Source organism: Hemiscyllium ocellatum, chromosome 9 (genome assembly GCF_020745735.1).
Source record: "Hemiscyllium ocellatum isolate sHemOce1 chromosome 9, sHemOce1.pat.X.cur, whole genome shotgun sequence".
Taxonomy (NCBI): domain Eukaryota; kingdom Metazoa; phylum Chordata; class Chondrichthyes; order Orectolobiformes; family Hemiscylliidae; genus Hemiscyllium; species Hemiscyllium ocellatum.
In genome coordinates, this window is record NC_083409.1 from 86317402 (window position 1) to 86339748 (window position 22347).

Here is a 22347-nt window from a genome sequence, read left to right on the forward strand (position 1 = left end):
AGTCCTAAACGTTTGTTTATTAAACAGTTGTTATAGAATTAGAAATAATGCTGAAAGGTTAAAAACATGAAATCAGATAATCTGGTTAGAAAAAGACCCATGTGGAGTTTGCAATAAAGTAAGTGCTGACTAAGTCAGTAGTACAACACAGGCTTTAGTTTGATTAGTCTCAGAACCCAACACAATCTTCATCCATTACCTGGTAATTGCTGGAGCCTGTGCTCATTAGTCAATTTCACATCATCCTTGTGTGTGCAAAGTCGCGTTGCTAAGATTCCATCTCGATCAATTTTTTGGTTGGCTGTGTTGATCAATTGGACTGCAACTTCTTCTGGACACCTAGTTTCAGGGGAGATTTTTTAATTTTTTTAAAAAATAGAACAGCCATAAGTCATTTCTGAATGTAGAATATCGGAATAGTTAGATCTCTGTCACTGATGCTGCTTCCAGAGTAATGTTCAATAGTAACCAATCTAGGAACTATTGGTCCCTTTAAATTATCTGGCTTATATGATTGTACAAAAACAAAATTAAAAAAGAACATAACTAACAAAATTGAATAGGCATAACAAGTAAAATTTCCAGGAACTACTGAGTCTGAATTACATAAGAAATGGTGAAGCTCATATAGGCCAAATAATGCAGCTAGTTATCAGTAAGCTAAATCAATGATTCATTGATTGCTACAGCACAAATATTGGCTACTTTGCTCATCAAGTCCACACCATGTCTTTTCTATATATAAAACATTGATGTAGATTGATCACCTGATGAAGGAGTGTCGCTCCGAAAGCTAGTGTTTCCAATTAAACCTGTTGGACTATAACCTGGTGTTGTGTGATTTTAACTTTGTACACCCCAGTCCAACACCGGCATCTCCAAATCATCAATAGTGGTAACAGTGAATAAGGAGGATTAAGTATTGACTGGGAAACGGGGCAAGTTTTTCTATTATACTTTGAATAGCGCCATAGAATCCAAGGCCCTGAAAATGAGTCTTATTTGAATATTACATTTTATTCCTGTGCACTGGTGTGCAATGAACCAGTCTGGATTATGCACTCATGTCTCTGGAATAGACCTTGGATCCATAACTTTGACTCTGAGGAGAGACAACGCTATACTCTGAGCTAAGGCTGGTACTATTCATTAAAGAAACAGTGGATATATTTTATCCTACTATACTGCTCCCAAAAGAAAAATACATACAGAAATAATATCATCCACTTTCGACAAACGGAATGGGAGAATAGGTCAAAATCAATGAAGGAATCTCCATCAAAAATTGCAAGTATCCAAATCAATATAAAAAAATCACATACTTAAGTAATAACACAAAATAAATCTTAGAAATGGCAGAAAGCCATTAGACCCAATTTCTGAATAATCAATTGCATTACAAAAACCCTTAATCCCTTTCTTTTCTCTATCTCTCCAGAAGCACGTTTGATTGTCTCTTAAGTTTGTTAATGTGGTCTACCTCAGTGGCTGCATCTATTGTGCTTTGGACAGATTTTCCTTTGTTAAATATAGCAAGTTCATCCATCTGGATGGAATATCGGATTTCTCCACACACACACAAACTTCAATAACAACAGCCACAAAATGCATCATCAAAAATGGATCATACAAAATTATTTTATGCAAGATTTTTGATGCTCTAAATGCTATGTAATGTAATACTTACTTCCCAAGACGAATCGACTGCAATATTGCAATGAACTTTTTATCAGTTTGCCTTCGGACCTCTGTTAGTTCCAGGTTTACCTGGATACATTTTTGCCAACTCTTAGCCTTAAATAAAGTAAAATTGCATTTACATTACTAAACAATTAAGCAAAAGCTCCCAAAATCCAATGAATGAAAGAGAACAAAGTATCACTTGCTGTAGATAGTTCCCCACCTACGAAACAAATACACAGCAGTGAGCACAATTATGTATTCTCAATTTGTTTTCTTCCTTATTGCACATTTCCTGCCTCTCATGTTACATCTTCCACACACCATCAATTCTCTCCACCGTTTTCCTCTGTTGGTTCTCTTAACGAAATGGAGGACAATGAAAAATTTGATAATTTGCAGCTCTAAACACAGCTTATGAATTATGTTACAATTTCATCCAGGTTTTTCAATATCCTGTGGTGCCTGGGGAGAGTGAATATAGACAGACTGTTCCATTGCAGAGGAATAAAGAATTAGAGGAATGCTGATTTACAGTGATTAGCAAAAGAACCAGAGAGAGGATGATCATGGATAGCAATAGTGGGCAGGGATATGGGGAAAAAGAGCAGGAGATTGGCATTAGGTCATAACAACATTGCAGTCACGATTGACCGAATGGCCTCCCTTTGTGCCATAACAATTCTGATTCCAAACATTAGGAAAATAGCCAAGCAAAATACCATCATAATGAACCTGCAAGTCCCTCCAACACACTGATGGCGGGTGATAGTGGTGGGAGAGGTCCCTGACCAAGAATGTGATGCAAAGGCAGTCAGAGCCTCTAGCTTCACTATTCATAGTTCTAGACAAAAATACCAATTAGTAACAGAAGTAGGCCAGTTTATCCCTCAGGCATATTCTGCTATTTGATTAGATTATGGCTCAATGCTACTTATCTATACTTCAACACCTTTTAACTCCCTTGTCATTGAAGAATCCCTCTAGTTAATCTTAAAAATATTTAATGAACCTGCTCCACTGCTCTTTGGGGAAGTGAATTCCACAGACTAACAATCCACAAATTTAGAAAAAAAGTTCTCTTCATCTAAATAGGACACCCCTTATTTTTACAGCAGTGTTTCTTAATTCTCATACATGGTGAGGAATATCCTCTTAGCATTCATCCTATCAAGTCCACTCAAGATCTTGTATTTTCCAATAAGATCATCCCTTATTTTTCTGAACTGCAATAGGTATAGGCCTAACCTGTCCTCACAAGATAACCCCTTCATCACAGGAATGTAACAACACACATGTAAACACTGTATGTTACCACAGCACCTCAAGACTGCCTGAGAGACCCTGAACACCATCACAATCTATAACTTTTTCTCCTTCACATGGCTACTGAAATTTTAAAACACAAAACACAATCAAATTTCAACAGATGTCTTCTGAATGCTGTCAAGTATTCCTTTTATGCACTGATGTCACATCAGTTATAGATGCCAAACATCGCTGATCATTTTGACCTTTTGACGTGCTCAAGAATAGTTACAGCTGTAATTCTCAATGTCAGATATAAGATCACTTTGCATTATGTGTTCACAAGGCTGTATGACACGAGCTTCGTGAGGAAACTCATTCACAGCTCGTGCAGCTTTATCTGTTTTGTGTCAGAAGTAGGCATCTAACAGTTGCCCAAATCTAAGCATTTTCATTGTGCTGAACATCAATTGGGAAATAAGGTCTTTCTCGCAAATCATGTAAATTCTTTTTGTTATAATGAAAGGCTTTATATTAGTCAACTTGTTACCTGGAAACAAAGTTTGTATTTTTCTTTATTTTGGGACACAGGAGGAAGCTGTAGAAAATCTCCACAAACTATTAGCTGGATTCCACCAAATGGCTCATCTCTTTCACGAACAATTCTGCAATGGTGATACATAATAATTGCTCACGATACTCAACAATTAAAAAAGGAGTACACCCATTAACCCAATCTTTTTACACTGAGTGATTTTCATAGCCTTATTCTGTAGTATTGTAATTGTATGTTCGTTAAAATGATCAACAAACTCCTTGTCAGTGTTTCTGAGGTCAAGGTCATGATGCATAAGCCATGTTTTGTACTATTGTTGTCCACAGATAAACTGTAGCTGCAAGTAAGTTCTCCTCGGGGAGAAAGCATCTTGTGCAGATTCAAACAAAAGCCAATAACATGGTCAGTGGTAACAAGTATCCTCTGAAAACCTAAATGGCGCATACCTATTATAACCATTCCCATTTCTCTTCAGTACATCAACTTCCATCTTTAACACAGAAGAAGTCCCATTACATTTCATAGAAAAACAAAAAACCTGACAACAAGCCAAAGAGCAAACATAATGGTACAGCATCAGTGAAAGTTTGGTAAAAATGATAAGGTTTGAATGAAACAGAGGGGAGGAAGTTTCACAGCATATAGCCTAGGTGGCTGAAGGCACAGCCATCAATTATGAAAGGAGGAAGGGGCACTCATGTCATAGAGTCATAGAGTTGTAGAGCACAGAAAGAGACCTTTTAGTCCAACCCGTCCAGGCTAACAAATCATCCTAAATTAATCTAGGGGATTAATTTTTCATTTGCCAGCATTTGGCCCATATCCCTCTAAACCCTTCCCATAAATGTTGTAATTGTACCAGCCTCCACCATCAAATAGACAGTTCAATGAAGGGAAAACCAAATGAATGGATAAACATTTTAAATTGGCTCCCAGTCTCTCAGTGTGTGTGTCATGTATGTTACCAAGGACAAAAATGTAGATGAGGTGGTCCTGGGTTAAGTGTACAGTTTAAGGGTAGAAGTTTACAAAGTATAAGGGATAAAAGACAAACTGAAGATCAATTGAGTAACCAAGACTAGGAGGTAGAAAAAGACATTGATTGGAGTTTAACAACAGATTGACAATGGCAAGGGTAGAAGTAACCGGTAATAGAGGTGGAAACAAACAGCCTTTGTGATATGTTGTATGAGATTAAAGCAGGATTTGAACAGAATGCCAAGGTTATGAACAATTCAATTCAGTCAAGACAAATAGATAATTAAATTAACAGCGAGGATACAGAGATTGTGACAAGAGCAGAAGACAATGGCTTCAGAATTCCAATCGTGATTTGCCTAAGTCAAGTAGTCTGACTGTACAGAGACAGTGAGGAAATGGAGGAATATATGGTGGAGTACAGCTAAATACTGTTAGTGTTCAGGTGGAAGTGAACACTGTGTTTTTGGATGTGCCAAAGTGTACCATTTTAGGATGCTCATCTAAACATAGATAAATATCATCTCCTTTGTGATACATTGACAGAAAACAAACTGGGAAACCATAAGCATTTTCAGCTTGTTAACAGTGTTATACTTTCAGAACCCACTACAGCATTAACAGATTCATGAGTACAGGGTTATCAGAAAAAAAACATTTAGGGAATGGTAATTGGAAACAAATTGCACATTTAATAAGATACATGCGGTGATAAATATCAGAAAGATAGCAAAGTGTACAATCTGGAACATTACTAACCTATGTCCAATGGACATATAAATGAGATGTCTTGCGCTATTATACACAATAAGGAAGGTGGTCACAATTGACAGTGTGTAATGTCTAATACAACTGTGAACAGTATGTTGTCTTAGTTGGTGCAGTAACGGTACTACAATATGTGATTGTATTAAAAGGACATAAATAAAAGCGACTTTGTTTTTAAGGTTGGAAAAAAGAAGAAACTAGATTTTACAGTGGTCTTGCAGCTCATGTGACATACCTGGCCACTGCTTCAAGCTTGTCAAAGAATTCTCCTTCTACCATGGAGATTTCATCTATGATAAGGTGTCTGCAGTTTTGCCAGTGTTTTTTAATCCCAGGTCTCTGAGCAAGTTCTACACATTGGTGTAAGGGAGCTTTTCCTGAACCAATTCCTGATGACAAAATAAATATAAAATTTTAACCCATTTTAGGGAGAGAATAAATCTAAATCTATGCATTTTTGTCCTTTAACTGTTTCAAAAATCTTAGAGCATTCACCCTTGTATGGCAGTATCTCAATCATTTGCAACTTTCAATTATTTCTTGTAGTAACAGTCAGAAGTTAAAACTGAAAATGCTGGAAATATTCAGCAGATCAGGCTAAATCTCTACAGAAAGCAATTGTCCATTTGTAAATGACCATTTATAATTGAGCTTTGACAGTGAGGAAATTCCCTTTGATATTTCTCCAAGGTCTATTACCTTGAAGATTTTCCACATCGTAAGCTCAAAATAACACGCTCTTTATGACCTTTTGTATGCTTATTTGATGGACTAATAAAATGTCATAATGAGCTAGAATTAGGAAGTGTTTGTTATTTTGCTGTTCTTCCATTACAAATAAAAGTTTTCTCAACCTGCTCCTAAAAAGCTTGAGTCCATAAAAATGACTAGCTCAAAGCATTATTTGTAACCAATAATCAACGTAAAATCAAATGCCTAACCAGCTAGACCCACAGAACCAGGAAATCAAGAGCTGTGAATGATATTCTCTACTCAAACAGTGCCACTGATAAACTGGTTTAATAACACAGTAATTTCTACAACTGTGCAAAGAGAGAAGATATATCATCAACAAATAGAAGCAAATTGAGCGGTGTGAATTTGAGAGATTTGTTGGTGTGCATATTTAATCCAGTTTCCTTAAATCAGCTATTACCTAAATTATAGCTTAGAAAAAAACAAAATGTTCCCTTTTAACCCCCTCAGCAATCCTTTATTTTCCTCAGACGGTCTTGATGTAATTTGTCCAACCATTTGTGGAGTGGAATGAGGTGCTTAACAATGTGGACAATAATAATAGATACCCAGGGAGTTGATTGTATTAACTTAGGATATGCCATAAACATTACATTTCACCTTTGAATTCTATCTGGAGTTTCAAATCATTATGACGAAACCATCAAAGCTTTCTTTCAAGCGAAATATGGGTGATCTTTGAGGCAATGGGAAGAGAACCATATATGTGTTGGAATGTTCCAGCACAGGCTAGTGCAGACTTAATGGGATGAATAGTCTCATTCTACGGAGGTATGGCATTGAGGATACATTAGAGGTTTGGATTAGGAATTGGCTGGCTGGAAGGAGACAGAGGGTAGTAGTTGATGGACTATGTTCATCTTGGAGTGCAGTTACTAGCGGTGTACCACAAGGATCTGTTTTGGGACCATTGCTTTTTGTTATCTTTATAAATGATCTAGAGGAAGGGCTTGAAAGCTGGGTAAGCAAGTCTGCGGATGACACAAAAGTCGGTGGAGTTGTGGATAGTGAGGAAGGAAGTGGTAGGTTACAGCGGGATATAGATAAGTTGCAGAGCTGGGCAGAAATGTGGCAAATGGAATTCAATGTAGCTAAGTGTGAAGTCATTCACTTTGGTAGGAGTAACAAGAAGATGGATTACTGGGCTAATGGTAGGCTACTTGGTAGTGTGGATGAGCAGAGGGATCTTGGTGTCTATGTACACAGATCTCTGAAAGTTGCCACCCAGGTAAATAGTGCTGTGAGGAAGGCATATGGTGTACTGGGCTTTATTGGTAGAGGAATTGAGTTCCGGAGTCCTGAGGTCATGTTGCAGTTGTATAAGACTCTGGTGCGGCCTCATCTGGAGTATTGTGTGCAGTTTTGGTCGCCATACTATAGGAAGGATGTGGAGGCATTGGAACGAGTGCAGAGGAGGTTTACCAGGATGTTGCCTGGAATGGTAGGAAAATCTTATGAGGAAAGGCTGAGGCACTTGGGGCTGTTCTCATTGGAGAAGAGAAGGTTTAGGGGAGATTTGATAGAGGTGTATAAGATGATTAGGGGTTTAGATAGGGTCGACACTGAGAACCTTTTACCGCTAATGGAGTCAGGTGTTACTAGGGGACACAGCTTTAAATTAAGGGGTGGTAGGTGTAGGACAGATGTTAGGGGTAGATTCTTTACACAGCGGGTTGTGAGTTCATGGAATGCCCTGCCAGTAGCAGTGGTGAACTCTCCTTCTTTATGGTCATTTAAGCAGGCATTGGATAGGCATTTGGAAGTTATTGGGCTAGTGTAGGTTAGGTAGGATTCGGTTGGCGCAACATTGAGGGCCGAAGGGCCTGTACTGCGCTGTATCTTTCTATGTTCTATGTTCTATGTTCTGAATCTTGGAGTTCAAGAGAAATCCATATAGTAGCTGGTCATTTGAAATAGTTCAAAAGCATTTCATAATTGGTTTGATGGGATATCAGCTTGTTGAGAGGTAAGGTTATGTTTTGCACTCTACTGTGTGCATTTATTTGTGAAGTGCAGTTTGATTTTACTCATGGGGGTAGTTATAGAGTCATATAGTATGGAAACAAAACTTTCTGTCCAATTTGTCCTTGTCGAACAGACATCCCAATCTGACCTAGTTCCAACTGCTAGCAATTGGCCCACATCCCTCTAAACCCTTTCAATTTATAAACCCATCCAGATGCCTTTTAAATGTTGCAATCGTACCCGCCTCTCTCACTTCCTCTGGCAGCTCATTCCATACACGGACCATCCTCTGCATGACAACGTTGCCCCTCAGGGACTTTTTCAATCTTTGCCCTCTCACTTAAACCTGTGCCCTCTAGTTTTGGACTCCCCCACCCTCTCAGCTCTTCTCATTCCTAGTATTGGATAGCTTACTACAGAGCTTATTATAGCTACTATAGCATACAACTGACCTGCAAATGCATGGAGAGTTGTTCCACCAATGTGACAGGCAGCCACTCCAGTACTCGCTGTTGCATAAGTACTTTTTGGCGGCAATGCTCCCACAATTCTCTTCAGTAAAAATGATTTTCCAGTTCCTTGAAGTAAAATCAGAAAGAGAGTGAGTGGTTGGGAATGTACCCAGGACTCTGCGCCGTGAGACAGCTGTGCTAACCACTGTGCCACCCTAAATTTCTTTAGGAATTGTAAATCACACTAGTAGATAGTAGGGATTGGTTATGCTGGATTGGTGTCATTTCCAGTATATTCTGATCTGTCTCGATTTGCCACTTACGTGGACTCAGAGATCCAAGCAAACATTTTGGTTTGTCATTGTACAATAGTTTGAATCACCTTGCATTTAATGTTTATGTGTTGAGCTTGTATTGTATTTTTGAAATAGGAAATGTCCCTACAATCTTCCTCCTGAAGCATAATGAATATCACCAAATTACCAGCACTTCCAGTGAAGAAGACGTTCTTTCCTTTTAGGATCATGCTAAGGATTTGTGACTGTTCCTTTGTGAGCTTCCGTCCACTTGGCATTGACAACGTGGGCTTTTTAACAGACTTTAGCTCAGTGACCTGCAGAAGGGCAATTCACAAACATTAAAAAAAAACTTTAAATTTTCCAAATCATCCCAAATTCACTCTCAGTCCCTCCACCTTCCTCATTACTCACTTTACAATAGATGGTCCAGGAGTAAGAACTTTGTGGGTTTTTTAAAAAGAGGAATGCAGTGGGTTTAGGCAGTTGGGAGGTGAAAGTAATAAATGAAAAGAAATCAGAATCCTGACCTCAGCCACCTCCAATCCAGCCTCTTCTGACTTTAACTGAGGCCAGAACATGGGTGAACATTCTCATTTCACTCCAGACCCTGAATTCTAATAAAGAGATGAGCATTCTCATCTGAGCCAAAGTCAAACCCAGAATCCAAAGGTTATCAGATAGGATAGCAGTATTCACAAACTTCACACAACAATCCAAGACAAAAAAGTTTGTAGCCTCAAGTTATAGATTTTTTTTAAAGCAAACCATTCAGCCATTGAGTCCATACTGCCCCTCCAATGAGCATACAAAAAGACATGATCCACTCTTACTAGTATCTTTACATATAGATGAGGAAGGACACCACTTCGACTGGGACAACACATTCATCCTAGGACAAGTCAAACAGAGACATGCACAAGAATTCCTAGAAGCATGGCATTCCAACCAGAACTCTATCAACAAACACGTCGACGTAGATCCCATTTACCACCCCCTGAAAAAAAAACAGCAAATGATATCACCACAACAAATGACATCACCAACCGAGTAAAGCTAAACACAAATAGAAAGCAGGTTACCATCACCAGTGCTTCACCGACGGCTCATTGATGTTACATAGTATGGTGATGAAACTTCTGAAAACGAATCGTCCAGCCCAGCGAGCAAACTTACATCCAAAAAGCATCCTACCCAGACCCACCCCATCCATGGCTAACCCACCAAGCCTGCACATCCCTGGACACTGTGGGCAATTTAGCATGACCAATCCACCTAACCTGCACATTTCTGGACTGTGGGAGGAAATCAGAGCACCTGGAGGAAAGCCTCGCAGACATAGGGAGAGTGTGCAAACTCCACACAGATCACTCAAGGGTGGAATTAAACCTGGGTCCCTGGCACTGTGAGACTTTAGTGTTAACCACTGAGCCACCGTGCTGCCCATTTCTTTGCTATATGAGGGCTGCTCAGCCTTCTTTCCTTTATATGCAGGATTACATAATAAATATTTCAGACGAACCTTGTGAAACTGTTCACAGAGTTCCTTGGCCAAGAATTAAGGAAAAAAGATGCTTGCAAGCCCCAGTCAATACCGCCTGATTCACAGTTGTCAGGAGGCCAGATGCAGAAGGCAAGTAGGGAAAACCATCCCATAAATTTTTCTCACTGAAAGAAGCATCTTTTTTCTTGGTTGGTGCCTTTTTTGACCTTCATGCCAGCACCTCAGGAACTACGCCAGGCATATATAGTCCATATAAAAAATTTAATTTAAACTTTGGATTTTGGAAATCTGAAATAAAAACAAAGTGCTAGGGGAACTCACCAAGTCTGCTGACATTTGGGTAGAGAGAAACAGAGTTAACATCTCGAGTTCAATAGGATTTCAGAAGTAGCTCCTAACTCTGTGTGAATCATTAAGTTAAAAATTACACAACACCAGGTTCTAGTCCAACAGGTTTATTTGGACGTACTAGCTTTTGGAACGCTGCTCCTTCATCATGTAGCTAATGGAGCATGACCGTAAGGCACAGAATTTATTGCACAAGATCATTGTATCATGCAACTGATACCATATATTGAACAAATCTAGATTGCTATTAAGTCTTTCATCAATTTCAATTCATTAATATGTAAATCCCAGAACTTCTTTCAAGTCAAATTCCTGAGATAACTTAAGGTTTTATAAAGGAGCAGTGCTCCGAAAGCTTGTACTTCCATATACTGTTGGGTAATAACCGGAGGTTGTGTGATTTTTAAACTTTGACCAATGCAATCCAACACCGCCTTCTCCACAATCTGGTATATCAAACCTACCTTGCCACATCATTATTGAAAGCCACATTGAGACCAGCATTAAATAAAGCATCTTGGGAACAGATTACATACCAGACAGTTTTCTGATGAGATGCTCCGGGGTCGTTTTATGTTTCTGCTTGGCCCAATGTTGTTTATTTGATTCTTCAGCCCCTTGGTTGAAATTGGTGTTTGCACAGTTCTGTGTGATTTAAGCCCATTAGCCCTTTCCACGTCCTGTGCTTGTACTGGGCTGATTGTATCAAACGTCCTTGGGAGGGTGGACAGCAGCCGGGTTCGCTCACTGACTGGTTTGCTGGCCTTCTTATCTGCAGCATATTTTACGGAAAGAGTTTTAAAGAGTACTTTAAGGTTATCTGGTGGACAGTTCGAAACTAGGATCTGAATATTATCAGGAATCAGTTTGATGGAACTCTTTCCATCCCGAATAAACTGCGTGAAAAGTTGGATTTCACGTAGGACAAAGCTTTGAGACAGCTTGCCATCGTGTACCCGGAGAAGGATGTCACGGAATTCATTGCGCCCGAGGGTGACAATGGCATTGCGAATTGTTTTGCGCTTGATCGCCTGGCCAGCTGGGTTGAGGTATTCAATTGTAATGTTGCACTGGACCTCAGCTCCTGAAGAGGCAGACAGCATTCTCCTCCTACAAGTAAAAACAAGTAGTGTAGAATTTTAAAGTAATACTGGTTACAGGATGTATTATTGTATCACATGTTGACAGCTTAAAGGATTTCTAACTAATTTTCATAAAAGGTGTAAAGGTGCCAGTGTTGGCCTGGGATGGACAAAGTTAAAATTCACACAACACTAGGTCATAGTCTAACAGGTTTGTGCAAGCTTTCGGAGCACTGCTCCTTCATCAGGTAGCTAGTGGAGTAGGATCATAGGATGCAGAATTTATAGCAAAAGATCATAGATTCATACATTTATGCAATATATTGAACAAACCTAAATTGTTGCTAAGTCTTTCATCTTTTATAATTGATTGCAGGTTTTGGTTGACTAATTTGTAAATCCCAGAATTTATTTCAAGTCACATTCCAGAGATAGCTTAAGGTTTTATAAAACCTTCTATTTTATCTCGGGAATGTGACTTGAAAGAAGTTCTATAATTTACACATTAATGAATTGAAATCTGCAACTCATTCTGAAAGATGAAAGGCTAAACAGCAATCTAGGTTTGATCAATATACCACATCAATGTATGATGCTGTAATCTTTTGCTGTAAATTCTGTGTCCTATGATCCTACTCTACTAGCTACCTGACGAAGGAGCAGAGCTACAAAAGCTTGTACTTTCAAATAAACCGGTCAGACTGTAACCTGGTGTTAAAAACAAGGACTGCAGATGCTGGAAACCAGAGTCTAGATTAGAGTGTTGCTGGAAAAGCACAGCAGGTCAGGCAGCATCAGAGGAGCAGGAAAATCGACGTTTTGGGCAAAAGCCCTTCATCTATAACCTGGTGTTGTGTGATTCTTAATTTCATATAAGATGGAAAAGATAGCAAAGTTACACCAAACAGTGAAAAAAAAATCAGATAGAATTCTATTTTACGGATGCTTGGCAGAGGCACAGACTGGGTTGTGCAGGGAGTTAATGTCTTCCATCCATATAGAGAAATACATTTGACTTGCAATCATGTTTTGAAGCCAATCTTTGGTTTGAATTGATTTGATTTGTTATTCACATGTGCCAAGATACAGTGAAAAGTATTGTTTTGCATACTAGCGAGACAAATCATACCTTATATAAGTACATCAGATAGTAGAACAGAAGATTTCAACCAAAATCCTGCACGTTATATGTTATTATACAGGTACCTGTCATAGTTTTGGGATGTCTCAAGGCACTTTACACCTAAATCAAGTCCTTTTTAAGTGTATTCAGTGATGAAAATCAGAGAGAGTGAGAGATGAGAGTGGTTGACTCTGATAAAGGGGTATGTGAGAATGACCAAATAATATTTTTTGTGATGTTGGTGAGGGAGCAAAATTGATCACATCTTAGAAATACAGTTGGTTCTGTGATAACGTGCATTTCTTCATAACGTGAATTGTCTATAAACAATTGAAGAATTGAGGCTATTATTTGTAGAATGCAAACTTTCCTTACCTGTATTGGCTATAACCTGATTCTGGTTCCATTGGTTTAAATGGTGCTGCAATTTTCTTAAAACATGGGATTGCACGGGAATACAACTTTTGCATTATATCAGGACAGTCTGTAGTACCATTGGATCATTCATATCCACTCCTGGAGGCAAGTAATGCCTCAAAAATGAAAGTTGCTACAGTGCCGGGCAGAGCGCTCATTACAGAGAAGTGACGGATGGCGAGTTTATTCTGGGGGGTCGCCAGGCAAAGCCTTTGCTTTCACCACTCAGCTTTGCAAACAAGGATCCAGCCAACTGAGCTGCTGATTGCCCATTACATTTCAGTCTATTCATTGCAGTCAACAGCATTGACATTCAATTAAATTTCACTTGACACTCCAGAATCAATTTTGCCTGAGTAAAAACTGCAAATGAAAACCAACCTTTTAATGTAATACAAAAGTTAGAATTCCATTAAAATAAATGGACAAGTTTATATTTGGAGTGTGAACCCTTCATTTGAAGGTTCTTGCTCTAAAGAAAGTTGGTACAAAATTCAAACCTGTGTGTTCTCACCGCTGACTGGCCTCTTGTGTATTTCCTGCTTCTTTCAGAAGTAATTTATCACTCTTTCCTGTAAGTTTCTTGGCCAGTGCATGGGGTTTTTAGGAATTGACAACAGGCAAGGACAGAACATAAAAAGTGCCGGAGCAAACAAGGATCATTGTTTAAATATTTCCTCCAAGCTTTCATTTACTGGTGCTATTATTTCTGGCATCTACAGGAAACCGTACCTAGAAGCTGCATTTCAAGCAAGTACGATACCGTAATTTCCTTCATAAGACCAGACATTTGTTACAAATTAGAATTGCCAGCTTTCCCTCATAATCAAGCAATTTGGGAAGATATGACGTGCGCATGTTCCAATAAGTAATTATATCTACTTCATATCATACTTCCATTATCTGTAGATGCTGAGATTCAGAACTTTTTGTTTCTTAAGAAAGTTTAAAACCGTTGAATAACAATAAAAAAATCTTGATGAAAGAAACAGAACATAGTGGAAATACTTAGCAGGTCAGGTAGCATCTGTGCTAAAGGAAATCAAGCTAACTTTGTAAAGTCCTTGACCTTTTGTCAGAATGGGCAAAAGTCAGAGATGTTACATGTTTTAGGTGACGAGTGGAGCAAGTATGGGTTGTGAGAGGGTGAATATTTAGATATGCAGTTGCAATGCTAAGGCATACAGGGCAATTGCTGAAAAATGAGAGGAAAACAGTTAGATGCTTGTTTTTGACTGGCTTGAACATGAGGGGCCAAGGGGCCTTTTTCTGTAGATCTCAATGACTCTGGGGCATAAGGCAGTAATGATTATGGCAAAAGGAATTGTGATAAGTAAAGGAGATAGAGCAACCCTGGTATATCCAACTGTCATGGTCAAACCAGTAAATGCAGCATAACTGCAGAGTGTGAAACTAGGGGTTAGCTTAATGAAACTGTTCTTAAAAAATAATCACTCAGTAAAGTCTAATGTTGCTTACATTTAGCAAAAATGAGCAGGTTAGGTGAATTGGCCATGCTAAATTGCCTGTAGTGTTGGGTGAAGGGGTAAATGTAGGGGAATGGGTCTGGGTGGGTTGCGCTTCGGCGGGTTGGTGTGGACTCGTTAGGCCGAAGGGCCTGTTTCCACACTAAGTAATCTAATCTAACTTAAAGATTACCGATAAAAGAAGCAAGTTACTATATAGAAGTGTTCAGTAGTTTCCAGATTTGACGGATAAAAGAAATGCTCAGAGAAACTGTAGCTATTAGGTTTGCTAACAAGCTAACTACCTTAACACTTCTAACTGACAGCTTATCAAAAAAGAATATAAATCTAGGTAAAAGACTCTTCTGCTGCAGTGGTAGTGCCCCTTCCACTGGGCCAGGTTCAAGTCCCATCTGCTCCAGAGGTGCACATAACTCTGAACAGGTTGATTAAAAATATCTATAAATATAGGTTTCTCAGTGCCACCTGAGGATTGCTTGAGCTTCATAGAATATGAAAGCAGGAGTCAGGCAAAGAGAGGAACAACAATTTAACTATACACTTGAATGCATTTATTTAGTTAAGACTGCAGGCCAGTTGACATGTTATGCCTGTAATTGTGGGTGCTCTCAGGTTCCACATAGAAATCCAGGTCAACCACATCTGTGAGCATGAACCATGAGGAGGATGCAAAGACACTTCAAAGAGTTTTAGGCTGAGTAGGCAAATGCATGGTTATCAATTTTGGTAGGAAAATATAAATACAGAGTATTTATTACATAGTGAGAAAATGTGAAGTGTTACATTTCTAAGATGCTTAAGTGTCCTTGTTAATGAGCTACTGAGCATTAACTTGCAACTACAGTAAACAATTAAAGCAGCCAAATCGTATGTTGCCCCTGTATTAAAAGAGGATTTGAGTATATGTGTAACAATATCTTATTGCAATTATGTAGAGCCTTAGTGAGACCACATTTTGTACAGCTTTGGTTTCCTTTCCAAAAGAAGATATATTTGCGATGGAGGGAGTGCAATGAAGGCTCACTTATCTTTGAGCTGGAGGGATTATCCTATAGGGAAAGATTGAATGGACTGGACCTATATTCTCTGAATTTTTGAACTGAATTGAATTTATTATCACGTCTACCGAGGCACAGAGAAAAGCTTGGTCTTGCGAGCAATATGGGCAGATCAGACTAAAATAGCGCAGATCAGTAAATAATAGGTAAACAGCAGCAAAAACAAAAACACAGGTACAGGCGAATGTTAAGAGTTTGTGAGTTCATTCAGTATTCTAACAACAGTAGGGTAGAAACTGTTTCGAAACCAGCTGGTGCATGTGTTCAGGCTTCTGCACCTTCTCCCCGATGTTAGAGTCATAGTGATGTACAGTACGGAAACAGACCCTTCGGTCCAACTTATCCATGCCGACCAGATATTCCAGCCCAATCTAGTCCCACCTGCCAGCACCTGGCCCATATCCCTCCAAACCCTTCCTATTCATATACCCATCCAGATGCCTTTTTAATGTTGCAAATGTACTAACCTCTATCACTTCCTCTGGCAGCTCATTCCATACACGTACCACCCTCTGCGTGAAACAGTTGACTCTTAGGTCTCTTCTATAACTTTCCCCTCTCACCCTAAACTTATGCCCTCTAGTTCTGGACTCCCCCACCCCAGGGAAAAGACTTTGTCTATTTATCCTATCCATGCCTCTCATGACTTTATAAACCTCTTTGAAGTCACTCCTCAGCCTCTGACGCTCCAGGGAAAATAACCCCAGCCTAATCAACCTCTCTTTATAGCACAAATCCTCCAATCGTGGCAACATTCCTGTAAATCTTTTCTGAACCCTTTCAAGTTTCACAACATCTTTACGATAGGATGGAGACCAGAATTGCACACAATATTCCAACAGTGGCCTAACCAATGTCCTGTACAGCCGCAGCAAGACTTTCCAACTCCTGTACTCAATACTCTGACCAATAAAGGGAAGCATACCAAACACCTTCTTCACTGTCCTATCTACCTGCGACTCCACTTTCAAGGAGCTATGAACCTGCACTCCAAGGTCTCTTTCTTCAGTAACACTCCCCAGAACCTTACCATTAAGGGTATAAGTCCTGCTAAGATTTGCTTTCCCAAAATGCAGCATGTACATTTATCTGGATTAAACTCTATCAGCCACTTCTCAGCCCACTGGCCCATCTGATCAAGATCCTGTTATAAATCGAAGGTAACCTTCTTTGCTGTCCGCTACATCTCCAAATTCGGTGTCATCTGCAAACTTACTAACTATATCTCTTACGCTCCCATCCAAATCATTTATATAAATGATGAAAAGTAGTGGACCCATCACTGATCCTTGTGGCACTCCACTGGTCACAGGCCTCCAGGCTGAAAAACAACCCACCACCACCACCCTCTGTCTTCTACCTTCGAGTCAGTTCTGTATCCAAATTGTGAATTCCTCCTGTATTCCGTGAGATCTAACCTTGCTCACTAGTGTCTCATGGGGAACCTTGTTGAACGCCTTACTGAAGTCCATGCAGATCACATCTACCGCTCTGCCGTCATCAATCCTCTTTGTTAGTTCTTCAAAAAACTCAATCATGTTTATGGGACATGACTTTCCACACATAAAACCAGGTAGACTATCCATAATCAGTCCTTTCCTTTCCAAATACATAAACATCCTGCCCCTCAGGATTCCCTCCAACAACTTGCCCACCACCAACATCAGGCTCATTGGTCTATAGTTCCCTGGATTGTCCTTACCACCTTTCTTAAACAGTGGCACCATGTTAGCCAACCTCCAGGTCTCTGGCATCTCACCTGTGACTATCGATGATACAAATATCTCAGTAAGAGGCCCAGCAACCACTTCCCTAGCTTCCCACAGAGTTCTTTTCCACGCATGGAGTCAGCTATTACGAGGGGGCATAGCTTTAAATAAAGGGGTGGTATGTATAGGACAGATGTTAGGGGTAGATTCTTTACTCAGCGAGTTGAGAGTTCATGGAATGCCCTGCCAGTAGCAGTGGTGGACTCTCCCTTTTTATGGGCATTTAAATGGGCATTGGATAGGCATATGGAGGATAGTGGACTAGTGTAGGTTAGGTGGGCTTGGATTGGCGCAACATCGAGGGCCAAAGGGCCTATACTGCGCTGTATTTTTTCTATGTTTCTATGTTTCTCAGGTCTTGGGGATTTATCCATTTTTCTGCGTTTCAAGATATCCATCACTTCCCCCTCTGTAAAATGGACATTTTTCAAGATGTCACCATCTATTTCCCTCCATTCTATATCTTCCATATCCTTTTCCACATTAAAACTGATGCAAAATACTCATTCGGTATCTGCTCCATCTCCTACGGCTTCACAGAAAGGCCGCCTTGCTGATCTTTGAGGGGCCCTATTCTCTCCCTAGTTACCATTTTGTCCTTAATGTATTTGCAAACTCTTTGGATTCTCCTTAATTCTATTTGCCAAAATTATCTCATGTCCCAATTTTGCCCTCCTGATTTCTCTCAAGTCACATGGGCTGGGTGCTGGCAGGGGGGACTAGATGCTGTTGGGCTATCCGGTCAGCATGGACAACCACCTCTGCGGGTAGTGCACCCAACTCATCTCCTCGAAAACCAAGTTAGGGAACTGGAGCTGGATGAACTACGAATCATCCAGTAGGCTGAAGGAGAAATTGAGAGGATGTACAGGGAGGTGGTCACTCCTCAGACACAAGATAAGGACACCTGGGTTACAGTCAGGACGAGGAAAGGGAACTAACAGATTGGGCAGGGTCCTACTGCTGCCATTCCCCTCAGCAATAAGCATACCATTTTGGATACTGCTGGTGGGGAATGGCCTACCAGGTGGAAGCCATATTTGTCAGGTCTCTGGCACTGAGCCTGGCACTGTGGCTCAAAAGAGAAGGGGGGGGTGGGGTTGGGGGGAGGGGAGAAAATAAAAATGTGCTAGTGGTAGGGGACTCAATAGTTACACGGATTGACAGGAGATTTTGTGGTCAGGAACGGGATTCTGGGAAGGTATGTTGCCTCCCCGGTGCCAGTGTCCGGGATGTCGCCAATCTGGTTTACAGAATTCTGAAGGGGGACGGTGAGCAGCTAGAGATCGTGGTGCATCTTGGCACTAATGATATAGCCAAGAAAGGGATTGAGGATCTGAAAAGTGACTACAGAGAGCTAGGTTGGAAGCTGAAGAGCAGGACGAGTAGAGTAGTGATCTTGGGTTTGCTACCGGTGCCACGAGACAGTGAGGCGAGGTGAGGAATGGTCAGCAAATGTAGCTTAACACCTGGCTGTGAGGCTGATGCAGGAGGGAAGGCTTCAGATACCTAGGCCATTGGGATGCCTTAGGGGGAAGGTGGGACCTGTACACGAAGGACGGGTTGGACCTGAACTGGAGGGGCACAAATGTCGTGCGTGGAATATTTGCTCATGTGGTTTGTGAGGGTTTAAACTAGTTTGGCAAGGGCTTGGGAATCAGAGCCACGTATCTGAGGGGGGGGCAGTGGCAGGATGTAGTGAATCTATTGGGATGGTTTCTCACGTGATGAAATAAAAGGATTGGTTAAAGTGTGTCTGCTTTAACACAAGGAGTGTCAGAAATAAGACTATAGAGAAACATTGCTAGGGTGGGATGGATCTTTGAGAATGATGGCGGGGCTGGTAGATGGATTCTATAGATGGGAGGTTGGCCTTTGTGATTGTCCGGGCTGAGTTCACCTCTCTCTGTAACCATCTTGAATGGTACAGTTGCCATATCAGGTAGTGAAGAATAAATGGTGATCTCAATCAATTATTTAAAATGCAAACGGGATCATCAAGGTCTCTGGGGAGGAGATGGCCTACTGGTTTGTCAGTAGACTATTAATCGAGGCTGGTTTGCATCTTGCTATGGTAGGTAGGGGAATTTGAATGCAATAAAAATCTGGACCTAAGAGTCTAATAGTGACTGTGAAACCATTATCAGAAATATTTTCCTGACAAATGACAATTTATTGACGTGAATAGAGAACTGATTGGCAGACAGAAAGAATGGAGTTGGAATAAACAGGACCTTTTCGGAGTAGCAGGCTGTGATGAGTGGGTTACTGAAGGGTTCAATGCTGGGACCCCAGCTGTTCACAATATACATTAACGATTTGGACAAATGAATTGAATGCAATATCTCCAAATTTGCAAACAACACTAAGCTGGGTGGCAGTGTATGCTGTGAGGGGGATGCTAAGAGGTTGCAGGATGACTTGGACATGCTGGCTGCATGAGTGCATACTTGGCAAATGCAGCATAATGTAGATAAATGAGAGATTATCCACTTTGGTGGCAAAAACAGAAAGGCAGATTATGATCTGAATGGTGGCAGTTTAGGAAAAGGTGAGGTGCAACGAGACCTGGGTGCCATGGTGGAACAGTTGTTGAAGGCTGGCATGCAGGAGAAGCAGGCAGTGAGGAAAGCTAATGGCATGCTGGCTTTCACAGCAGGAGGACTTGATTGGAGGTGTAGATGTCTTGCTGCTGTTATGCAGGGCCTTGGTGAAGCCAAACCTTGAGTATTGTGGGCAGTTCTGGTCTCCTAGTCTGAAGAAGGACATTCTTGCTATTGAGGAAGCCCAACAAAAATTCACCAGACTGATTCCCAGAATGGCAGGACTGACATATGAACAAAGACTGGTCTTATACTCACTGGCATTTAGAAGAGTGAGGGAGGAATCTGATAGAAACAAAATCTTGATGGGACTGGATAGGCTAGACGCAGGAAGAATGTTCCTAATATTGGCGAAGTCCAGATCTAGAGGTTACAGTCCAAGAATAAGGATAAGCCATTCAGGACTGAGATGAAGAAGAATTTTTTCACTTGGGATTGTGAACCTGTGGAATTTTCTACCATAGAATTGAGGCTGATTCATTTGATGTATTCAAGAGGGAGCTGCATAATGCTGTTGCATCTATAGGGATCAAAGAGAGAAAGCAGGAATAGTAGTGCAAGGCCAAAAGGCTGAATGGCCTACTCCTGCACCTATTTTCTATGTTCACTGTCCTTTCAGGAAGGAAACAGCCATTCTTCCCTAGTTTGACCCAAATGTGTCTCCAGACCCACAGTAATGTGGTTGACTGTTAATTATGGCAATTAGGGTTAGGCAATAAATGCTGGCCTAATCAGCAACACATACATCCCATGAATGAGTTTTAAAGAAAAGGTAGATGCCAGAAGGATGGTTACCTCAGCTGATGATCTTGTATCAGGGTGCATTGTCTCAGAATTAGGATCAGGCCATTTCTGACAGATGAAGATGAACTTCTTCATCCTACAGGTGATAATTCTCTGTAGAAAAGGGCTGTGGAGGCTCAATTCTTGAATATGTTCAAGACTGAGATTGATAGATTTCTATATTTAAAACGTCAAGCGTTATGGTGAGAATGCATGAAAATAGCATTGAAATATGAGATCCACCATGATGTCACTGAAACAAAGGGTGCTCAAGGGACTGAATGTTCCACTCCAGTATGATTTCTTAAGTTCTAATTGCAAAAAAAACCATCAGAAAGTACTTGGGTTGGCTTAACTTCTAAGTGCCTACACACATAGCATACAACATGTTGAATTACACCGAAGTCTTTATATTACTTACTGAGTGATCTGGGTCAATCTCAGAACGTGAATTGGCCCTACAACAGGTTTAAGTCACCGTTCGACTGCGGATGCAATCGGTTTGATGTTTCCGAATCTTGCGTCCTTCTGACTCTGTAGCTCAATTCACGGGATGTTTAGAATTTATGGATTTACTCTGTGGCTGGCCCAGGCTGGGACAGGATACTTGCCCTCTCCTTCCCACGATACACACACCTGTGTAAGCTTGCTGTCTGTGCATTGGTCCCGCTGCATCTGGAGTTTTGCTCGCGTTCATTCATTCGCTCGTTCCCTCTCCGCATTCGCTGCAACTTTCAAATTTGCCGGCGTCAATTACACCAATCAGAGAAAGGAGCTTTAAATTATTGACCAATCAACTCCCGGTGACTGGAGATGGCTTGGGTCAGAGGTCGAACTCCATTGTGACGTTACTGCGAGGTGTTCGGCTGCAACATTTGCGGGGCACAGGGTGAAACATTTTGCCCAAGACACAGAAGCGAAGGGAAATTGACAGGGAATGAGGGGGGTAACCTGAGAGGAAAGGCAGGTTTCAAGTTGGCGTTTATGAATCTAACTTATTTTCGTTTTCTAGATTCACAGTTTCTTTTTTAACGGCTGTCCCAACTTTCTGTAGGGAATAGTAATGTTCCTGCGAAGTTAAAAATCACACACCAGGTTATAGTCCAACAGGTTTATTTGGAAGCACTAGCTTTTGGAGTGCTGCTCCTTCATCAGGTGGTAGTGGAGTAAAAGATCACTTTTAGCAAAAGTGTACATTGCGATGTAACTGAAATTATACATAGAAAAAGACCTGGATTGTAAAGTCTCTCATCTTTTACAATGGGCATGCTGGTTTCAGTTCTTTCATATGTAAATCCAAGAACTTCTTAAAGTTACATTTTCAAGTGAGCTTTAACAATAGGTACCAGGTTGGACCAGATAATGCATTGAAGGTGTGAGGTGCCTTATGTCTATGCCCCAATGTTCGGAAGGATTCTAATCTTAAAAAAAAGGATTTGCAGAATCTTACATGGATTCATGCAGTTTTTCAGCA

At 40.6% G+C, this 22347-nt stretch overlaps 1 protein-coding gene across 1 annotated transcript in view; it reads right to left on the reverse strand.

Annotated features, from left to right (window-relative positions):
- Positions 1-21577, reverse strand: part of pif1 (PIF1 5'-to-3' DNA helicase homolog (S. cerevisiae)) — a 37238-nt gene extending 15661 nt beyond the window's left edge. The window contains exons 1-8 of the mRNA XM_060829903.1: positions 21295-21577; positions 11088-11661; positions 8887-9016; positions 8404-8529; positions 5466-5619; positions 3479-3593; positions 1688-1794; positions 200-339 (exon numbers count right to left, since the gene is read on the reverse strand). Coding sequence (XP_060685886.1) covers positions 200-339; positions 1688-1794; positions 3479-3593; positions 5466-5619; positions 8404-8529; positions 8887-9016; positions 11088-11654 — 1339 coding nt within the window. The 5' untranslated portion in view covers positions 11655-11661; positions 21295-21577. The remainder of the gene's footprint in view (positions 1-199; positions 340-1687; positions 1795-3478; positions 3594-5465; positions 5620-8403; positions 8530-8886; positions 9017-11087; positions 11662-21294) is intronic.
- Between the last annotated feature and the right edge of the window lie 770 nt (positions 21578-22347).